Source organism: Oncorhynchus masou, unplaced genomic scaffold, assembly GCF_036934945.1.
Source record: "Oncorhynchus masou masou isolate Uvic2021 unplaced genomic scaffold, UVic_Omas_1.1 unplaced_scaffold_8858, whole genome shotgun sequence".
Classification (NCBI taxonomy): Eukaryota; Metazoa; Chordata; class Actinopteri; order Salmoniformes; family Salmonidae; genus Oncorhynchus; species Oncorhynchus masou.
The window spans coordinates 1,068-11,745 of NW_027015324.1; the positions used below are offsets into that span (position 1 = coordinate 1,068).

The 10,678-nt window shown below is 40.5% G+C and overlaps 1 protein-coding gene across 1 annotated transcript; it reads right to left on the minus strand.

Annotated features, from left to right (window-relative positions):
* Positions 1-2,471: 2,471 nt before the first annotated feature.
* On the minus strand, positions 2,472-7,314 carry LOC135538003 (uncharacterized; the record flags this gene model as incomplete). The annotated part of the gene is made up of 9 exons (XM_064964003.1): positions 2,472-2,539; positions 2,818-2,912; positions 4,762-4,927; positions 5,357-5,623; positions 5,673-5,712; positions 5,887-5,996; positions 6,480-6,584; positions 6,777-6,785; positions 7,222-7,314. Coding segments are annotated over 9 exons (953 nt in total), but the record flags the coding sequence as incomplete, so codon positions are not given.
* Positions 7,315-10,678: the final 3,364 nt, after the last annotated feature.

Here is a 10,678-nt window from a genome sequence, read left to right on the forward strand (position 1 = left end):
TTTTCATAGCTACTGTTTACAGGCCTCCTGGGCCATATACAGCGTTCCTCATTGAGTTCCCTGAATTCCTATCTGACCTTGTAGTCATAGCAGATAATATTCTAATCTTTGGTGACTTTAATATTCACATGGAAAAGTCCACAGACCCACTCCAAAAGTCTTTCGGAGCCATCATCGATTCAGTGGGTTTTGTCCAACATGTCTCTGGACCCACTCAATCAGTTCACCACCTAACTGAGGAACTCAATTTAACATTGCTCAATACCCAAGATGCAGTTGCACCCCTAAAAACTAAAGCATTTCTCATTTGGGGCGGCAGGCAGTAGCCAGTGGTTAGAGTGTTGGACTCGTAACCGAAAGGTTGTGAGTTCAAACCCCGAGCTGACAAGGTACAAATCTGTCGTTCTGCCCCTGAACAGGCAGTTAACCCACTGTTCCCAGGCCGTCATTGAAAATAAGAATTTGTTCTTAACTGACTTGCCTGGTTAAATAAAGGTAAAAAAAAAATAAAAATAAGAAACTAGCTCCCTGGTACACAGAAAATACCTGATACTCTCTGTATATAGCCATGTTATTACCTGGTACTTCCTGTTTATAGCCATGCTATTACCTCCCTGTATATAGCCATGTTATTACCTGGTACTTCCTGTATATAGCCATGTTATTACCTGGTACTCCCTGTATATAACCATGTTATTACCTCCCTGTATATAGCCATGTTATTACCTGGTACTTCCTGTATATAGCCATGTTATTACCTGGTACTCCCTGTATACTACCATGTTATTACCTCCCTGTATATAGCCATGTTATTACCTGGTACTTCCTGTATATAGCCATGTTATTACCTGGTACTCCCTGTATATAACCATGTTATTACCTCCCTGTATATAGCCATGTTATTACCTGGTACTTCCTGTATGTAGCCATGTTATTACCTGGTACTTCCTGTATGTAGCCATGTTATTACCTGGTACTCCCTGTATATAGCCATGTTATTACCTGGTACTCCCTGTTTATAGACATGTTATTACCTGGTACTCCCTGTTTATAGCCATATTACTTTCTGGTACTTCCTGTTTATAGCCATGTTATTACCTGCTACTTCCTGTTTATAGCCATGTTACTACCTGGTACTTCCTGTTTATAGCCATGTTATTACCTGGTACTTCCTGTTTATAGCCATGTAATTACCTGGTACTTCCTGTTTATAGCCATGTTACTACCTATTTGGCACATGTGGAAAATAACATTTGATTTGATGATCTGAAATGTTGGTTACAGAGCAGAACAAAAGTGGAGAAATAAGTATTTTTAATTAGAGTTTTATTCTGAAAGTATAACTTCACTATACACATGGATCTACAACAGTTTTTTAAAAGTATAACTTCACTATACACATGGATCTACAACAGTTTTTAAAAAGTATAACTTCACTATGTACATGGATCTATTGCAGTAAATTGCCAAAGCAAATAATGCTTTTCAATTTTGCATGTATGCATTTGGCCTGCGTCAATCTCCCATATTAAACAATATATATATTCCCAGTTAAACAGTACTTCACAATAATGTATTATTAATTTATACCCAGCAGCATCGTACATTCACATACATCATCCTTCATTAATCCCTCATTTAGAGCACTACATCATCCTTCATTAATCCCTCATTTAGAGCACTACATCATCCTTCATTAATCCCTCATTTAGAGCACTACATCATCCTTCATTAATCCCTCATTTAGAGCACAACATCATCCTTCATTAATCCCTCATTTAGAGCACAACATCATCCTTCATTAATCCCTCATTTAGAGCACAACATCATCCTTCATTAATCCCTCATTTAGAGTACTACATCATCCTTCATTAATCCCTCATTTAGAAAACTACATCATCCTTCATTAATCCCTCATTTAGAGAACTACATCATCCTTCATTAATCCCTCATTTAGAGCACAACATCATCCTTCATTAATCCCTCATTTAGAGCACAACATCATCCTTCATTAATCCCTCATTTAGAGACAACAACATCATCCTTCATTAATCCCTCATTTAGAGCACTACATCATCCTTCATTAATCCCTCATTTAGAGAACTACATCATCCTTCATTAATCCCTCATTTAGAGCACAACATCATTAGAGTATAATTTCTGTTACCACTTCATTTTACATAATCAAATCATACAGAACAAAACAAAACATACTTATAATCCGAAAATCGAATCTAAAATGCACATATTTACATATGATTACGTCGACAACATACAGAATAAATATGTAACAACTGTTCCTCAACATGTTGGAGAGACACATTGGATGGTGGCCTGAGGTGGGTGGGTCCAGTATCTGATCTGAGTGTCGTCATTGGTCAACAGAGGATGGAGGGAGAGAATGGGGGAGGGAGCTGGATGGAAGAGAGGATAGGGGACGGAGGGGAATGGTCCTCCTCACAACATACTGGTCACCCTCTCAAAGATCTGTGGACCTTCACCGCCAGGTGCAGCCTTCCCCTCACGATGCTAATCGTGCCTGGAGGAAGGAGAAACACACTATTGACTGAGTGATCACTGACACACAATGAATCATAGGGTGGGACGAGGGTTGCAATGTCCCGGTAACTTTCCCAGGTTTTCCAGAAATCCTGGTCAGAGAATTCTTTGAAATCCAGGAATCTTTCAACCTGTATTTCTGGAAAGCCTGGGAATTTGGGGAAGGTTTCCAGAATGTTCCATCCCAAGACAGGACAACACAACCTAAGAGGTTAGTAATTAGTTATTGTAGTGTGCTTCTGTTCTGTAACATCATACCTTCATCTATCTTGAGGCAGTTCACCACCGTTGAGGCTACGATCTCGTTGGAATCCCCGTCACACAGAACCCCCTGGATCTTATGGCCAAGCCGACTAGGATACACATAGAGACAGACAGTGTCAGAGTAGGTTCAGGTTTAGGTTTAGGTTTAGGTCTACTACACCTGTTGTATTCAGCATTTCACTGCAAGGTCTACTACACCTATTGTATTCAGCATTTCACTGTAAGGTCTACTACACCTATTGTATTCAGCATTTCACTGTAAGGTCTACTACACCTGTTGTATTCAGCATTTCACTGTAAGGTCTCCTACACCTGTTGTATTCAGCATTTCACTGTAAGGTCTCCTACACCCTGTTGTATTCAGCATTTCACTGTAAGGTCTCCTACACCTGTTGTATTCAGCATTTCACTGCCAAGGTCTCCTACACCTGTTGTATTCAGCATTTCACAGGTCTCCTACATCTGTTGTATTCAGCATTTCTGTAAGGTCTCCTACACCTGTTATTCAGCATTTCACTGTAAGGTCTCCTACACCTGTTGTATTCAGCATTTCACTGTAGGTCTCCTACACCTGTTGTATTCAGCATTTCACTGTAAGGTCTCCTACACCTGTTGTATTCAGCATTTCACTGTAAGGTCTCCTACACCTGTTGTATTCAGCATTTCACTGTAAGGTCTCCTACACCTGTTGTATTCAGCATTTCACTGTAAGGTCTACTACACCTGTTGTATTTTGCATTTCACTGTAAGGTCTCCTACACCTGTTGTATTTGGCGCATGTGACAAATAACATTTGATTTGATTTGATTTTGTTTGTAGGAATGATTCCACTCTAGATCAGCGAGATGCAGGCAAGAGTGTGAAAGGCGGTATTGAATGTGTCACTGTCTGTCACCTGGATTACACGACCTGTGCACCTACGTTGTTAACGTTCATTTGTAGGCCAGGTTGTAGCAACCTCATGATGGGTAGAGGGAAATTAGAGTATCATGTAGTAGCCTAAACCGATCACTGTTACGTTGAACTGGGTGAATGGAATAATGAATTCCAGTCATTCAATGGATAGATTTAAGGCCATGCTCTTAGAAAAATAATCGTCCTCACTATTCTTAAACGGCACCTACCATCACTGGAAACTAATCATCATGACCCTACAGCCAGCAGGACACAAGGCAGAGGACTGATTAACACAGATATATTAGTAGAATTGGATATTTACACAGCAGGCTGACTGATATGAAACCAGTCTGACAGGAAATATCAGACCAGTTTACAATACAACCAGCAATCCGAGATAGAAAAATACTTCAATACTGACATCACTTTCAGTGTCACGATCAGCATGAAGGAGCATAGCTGTTCAAACTATCTGATGAAGGGAGCATAGCTGTTCAAACTATCTGATGAAGGAGCATAGCTGTTCAAACTATCTGATGAAGGGAGCATAGCTGTTCAAACTATCTGATGAAGGGAGCATAGCTGTTCAAACTATCTGATGAAGGGAGCATAGCTGTTCAAACTATCTGATGAAGGGAGCATAGCTGTTCAAACTATCTGATGAAGGGAGCATAGCTGTTCAAACTATTTGATGAAGGGAGCATAGCATACCAACAGGCTAGAGTGCTTAAGTATAGTTGAGTACAGGTGAGTACAGGTGGGTAGAGGTGTGTACAGGTGGGTACAGGTGGGTACAGGTGGGTAGAGGTGAGTACAGGTGGGTAGAGGTGAGTACAGGTGGGTAGAGGTGAGTACAGGTGGGTAGAGGTGGGTAGAGGTGGGTAGAGGTAAGTACAGGTGGGTAGAGGTGAGTACAGGTGGGTAGAGGTGAGTACAGGTGGGTAGAGGTGGGTACAGGTGGGTAGAGGTGAGTACAGGTGGGTAGAGGTGGGTACAGGTGGGTACTGGTGGGTACAGGTGAGTGTTATGATAGGACTTTACCTGATGACCATGTCGTGGTGCGTGCTGTCGGGTTCTCCACTGGGATTGGCTGAGGTGATGGCAAGTGGTCCGGTGATGTCACACAGGTGTCCTGTGACAGTGTGGTCAGGGACTCGGATCATGATGCTATCATTGGTCCCCACGCGGTCGTAGGCCGGACCCACACCTGGGCAACATAGGTAAACAATTAGAACATCAATCGAATGATCGCTCACAATATAGAATAAAGAAACCAAATAATATGTTGTTTCAATAAGTAGAGGTCAGGCATGCTGTTATCAAACCATTTCTGAGAGGTTCCCTAACTCTAATCCAATGTAACCCGGCAGGGTGGCCTAGTGGTTAGAGCGTTGGACTAGTAACCGAAAGGTTGCAAGTTTAAACCCCTGAGCTGACATGGTACAAATCTGTCGTTCTGCCCCTGAACAGGCAGTTAACCCACTGTTCCTAGGCCGTCATTGAAAATAAGAATTTGTTCTTAACTGACTTGCCTAGATAAATAAAGGTAAAAAAAAACAATTTAAAATCCCCATGCAGTTGAAGCCACAATCCTCCTCCTCATCCCTCCCCTCTCCTTCCCCTCCTCACCCCTTACCCAGTCTGAGTAGCCAGTCTCCCTTGCTGACGATGCAGCTGATCCCTCCAGGGTAGACGTTCCTCATGAATTCCCAGAGTAGAGAGCTGAATGGGGGCTTGGCTGCCACCAGCTGCTCCACACTGGAGATACAGATACAGATGGGCTTCTCTGCTGGACGGTCCTTAATGTTGTAGATGTTCTCGATGGCCTGAGGGTTCTTGCAGGAAGCGGCCAGGGCGTAGACCGTATCGGTGGGGATTCCACAGACCCCCGTCGTCCAGCAGTCTGGAGATCTTCAGAAGACCGCTGGTCAGTCTGGAGTCTGCCACGGGACAAGGCAGGGCAGGGGAGGACTTCTGCTGCTGATTCACATCCTGAGACACAACAACACAGGGAGAGAGACACACGATATGGAACACAATAGAAAAGGAACAAACTGGATTAGAGAGAGGTAGAATAAAATGTAATGAAACACATGAACCCACTCCATTCTACTTGTCAGCTCATCCAGTGGAAAGCAACAGAATGGAATAGTGCCTTGTCCTCACCTTAACCAGTGGAGGCCCCATGGGCATCACACTCTGGCGGAAGGTACCGTTGACCAGTGATGCCAGGGTTCCATATAGACAGACGACAGAGAACACAGCTAGCATGGCAACTACAAGAACAACGCCAGAAATGTGTTAGAACAGTAACACAGCTGACATCTAGATTGCAAAATAATGTGTACATTTTACAGTTACTGTTTGAGCAGCAAACGTATCGATATACGGTCACGATGGACACCACATAACACTGTCTGAATCACAAACCCAACACTTCAACCACTCCGATCACTCCATAAAGGGCAGATGGCCAAGTGTTGGTTTTGGGTTTCAGCCTTACGGTATATCACAATAGGTTGGTGGAACCTTCATTGGGGAGAAATGAGGGCTTGTCATTAGGCTTGTTCTATTGACTGGAACAGAATCAGTGGAATGGTAGCAAATGCATCAAACACATAGTTTCAAGGTGGTTGATGCCATTCCATTTACTCCGTTCCAGCCATTATCATGAGCCGTGCTCCCCTCAGGAGCCTCCTGAGCCGTTTATGTAGAATGGGAGTCCTGTCAGTGTCGGGAGGTGAAAACAGGTCACTTACTCTCCAGCTGGTAGGGGAGCTGTTGCAGAGTGGACAGGAGGAAACACACCAGAACCGCCTCCATGACCACGGTCAGAGACAAGAGGACCAGGTTACCATACGCAGCTGGAAGGGACATGGAGAGGGTTAGGACCAGGTTACCATGGAGAGGGTGAGGACCAGGTTACCATGGAGAGGGTTAGGACCAGGTTACCATGGAGAGGGTGAGTACCAGGTTACCATGGAGAGGTTTAGGACCAGGTTACCATGGAGAGGGTTAGGACCAGGTTACCATGGAGAGGGTTAGGACCAGGTTACCATACGCAGCTGGAGGGGACATGGAGAGGGTTAGGACCAGGTTACCATGGAGAGGGTTAGGACCAGGTTACCATGGAGAGGGTTAGGACCAGGTTACCATGGAGAGGTTTAGGACCAGGTTACCATGGAGAGGGTTCGGACCAGGTTACCATGGAGTGGGCACTACTTTAGACCAGTTCCCTATTCTCTATATAGTGCACTACTATAGACCAGGGCCCTATTCTCTGTATAGTGCACTACTTTTTACCAGGGCCCTATTCTCTGTATAGTGCACTACTTTTGACCAGGGCCCTATTCCCTATATATAGTGCACTACTTTAGACCAGGAACCATGGGGCTGTGTAGGGAATAGAATGCCATTTGGGAAAACCCACTCCGTTCTTCTCTCCCTCTGTGTTGCAGCAGGAGAAGAGGTAGATAAAGGTGATTTCATGTAAAGACTGACCGATGAGCATGAGGAAAGCGTTGATGACCAGGAAAGCGATGGCTCCAGCTGTAAACCCATAGGATCCTACTGGAGAGATCTGCAGCAAGGGGCCTGAGAAAAGAACACGGAGATGTTTTACTGAAACAGGCAACAGAGCATGGAGACAGCAACAACAACAACAACAGCAACAACATCAACAACAACAACAACAACAACAACAACAACAACATCAACAACAGCAACGACATCAACAACCACATCAACAACATCAACAACAAAATCAACAACATCAACAACATCAACAACAGCAACGACAACATGAACAACAACAACAACATCAACCACATCAACAACAACAGCAACAGCAACGACATCAACAACCACATCAACAACATCAACAACAACATCAACAACATCAACAACAACATGAACAACAACATTAACAACAAGCACATCAACAACAACATCAATAACATGAACAACAACAACAACATCAACCACATCAACAACAGCAACGACAACATGAACAACAACAACAACCAATGACATCAACAACCAACATCAACAACATCGACAACAACATCAACAACATCAACAACAACATGAACAACAACATTAACAACAAGCACATCAACAACAACATCAATAACATGAACAACATCAACAACCACATCAACAACATGAACAGCAACAGCAACAACAGCAACGACATTAACAACAGCAACAACAACATCAACAACAACTTGAACAACAACATTAACAACAACAGCAACAACCACATCAACAACATGAACAACAACATCAACAACATCAACAACAACATGAACAACAACATTAACAACAAGCACATAAACAACAACATCAATAACATGAACAACAACATTAACAACAAGCACATCAACAACAATCAATAAGAGCAACAACATCAACAACAGCAACAGCAACAACATTAACAACAACATCAACTAAAATAACATTAACAACAACATCAACAACGTCAACGACAACAATATCAACAACAGGGTACGAGCATAATAACATTAACAACAACATCAGATAACAACATGGCTATATCATACAGGGTATCAGCAACAACATGACATACATACAGGGTATGAGATAATAACATGGCTATATATACAGGGTTTGAGATAATAACATGGCTATATATAAAGGGTATCAGATAATAACATGGCTGTATATATGGGGTATCAGGTAATAACATGGCTGTATATATGGGGTACCAGATAATAGCATGACTGTATATATGGGATATCAGGTAATAACATGGCTGTACATATAAGGTATGAGATATTAACATGACTGTATATATAGGGTATGAGATAATAACATGGCTATATATACAGGCTATCAGGTAATAACATGGCTGTATATACAGGGTATGAGATAATAACATGGTATGTATACAGGGTATCTTATAATAACATGGCTATATATACAGGGTTTCAGGTAATAACATGGCTATATACACAGGGTATGAGATAATAACATGGCTATATATACAGGGTATCAGATAATAACATGGCTATATATACAGGGTATCAGATAATAACATGGCTATATATACAGGGTATGAGATAATAACATGGCTATATATACAGGGTATCAGATAATAACATGGCTATATATATAGTGTATCAGATAATAACATGGCTATATATATAGGGTATGAGATAATAACATGGCTATATATACAGGGTATCAGATAATAACATGGCTGTATATAAAGGGTATCAGATAATAACATGGCTATATATACAGTGTATCAGATAATAACATGGCTATATATACAGGTTATCAGATAATAACATGGCTGTATATAAAAGGTATCAGATAATAACATGGCTGTATATATGGGGTATCAGGTAATAACATGGCTGTATATATGGGGTATCAGGTAATAACATGGCTGTATATACAGGGTATCAGATAATAACATGGCTGTTTATTCAGGGTATCAGATAATAACATGGCTATATATATGGGGTATCAGGTAATAACATGGCTGTATATATAGGGTATCAGATAATAGCATGACTGTATATATAGGGTATCAGATAATAACATGACTGTATAAATAGGGTATCAGATAATAGCATAACTGTATATATAGGGTATCAGATAACAACATGACTGTATATATGGGGTATCAGGTAATAACATGGCTGTATATATAGGGTATCAGATAATAGCATGACTGTATAAATAGGGTATCAGATAATAGCATGACTGTATAAATAGGGTATCAGATAATAACATGGCTGTATATAAAGGGTATCAGATAATAACATGGCTATATAAATAGGGTATCAGATAATAGCATGACTGTATAAATAGGGTATCAGATAATAACATGGCTGTATATAAAGGGTATCAGATAATAACATGGCTATATATATGGGGTATCAGGTAATAACATGGCTGTATATATAAGGTACCAGGTAATAACATGACTGTATATATAGGGTATCAGATAATAGCATGACTGTATAAATAGGGTATCAGGTAATAACATGGCTGTATATACAGGGTATCAGATAATAGCATGACTGTATATATGGGGTATCAGGTAATAACATGACTGTATATACAGGGTATCAGATAATAGCATGACTGTATATATAGGGTATCAGATAATAACATGACTGTATAAATAGGGTATCAGATAATAACATGACTGTATATATAGGGTATCAGATAATAACATGGCTATATATATGGGGTATCAGGTAATAACATGGCTATATATTCAGGGTATCAGATAATAACATGACTGTATATATGGGGTATCAGGTAATAACATGGCTGTATATATAGGGTATCAGGTAATAACATGGCTGTATATATAGGGTATCAGATAATAACATGACTGTATATATAGGGTATCAGATAATAACATGGCTATATATATGGGGTATCAGGTAATAACATGGCTATATATTCAGGGTATCAGATAATAACATGGCTATATATATGGGGTATCAGGTAATAACATGGCTATATATTCAGGGTATCAGATAATAACATGGCTATATATATGGGGTATCAGGTAATAACATGGCTATATATTCAGGGTATCAGATAATAACATGACTGTATATATAGGGTATCAGATAATAACATGGCTGTATATATAGGGTATCAGATAATAGCATGACTGTATAAATAGGGTATCAGGTAATAACATGACTGTATATATGGGTTATCAGTTAATAACATGACTGTATAAATAGGGTATCAGGTAATAACATGGCTGTATATACAGGGTATCAGATAATAGCATGACTGTATATATGGGGTATCAGGTAATAACATGACTGTATATACAGGGTATCAGATAATAGCATGACTGTATATATAGGGTATCAGATAATAACATGACTGTATAAATAGGGTATCAGATAATAACATGACTGTATATATAGGGTATCAGATAATAACATGGCTATATATA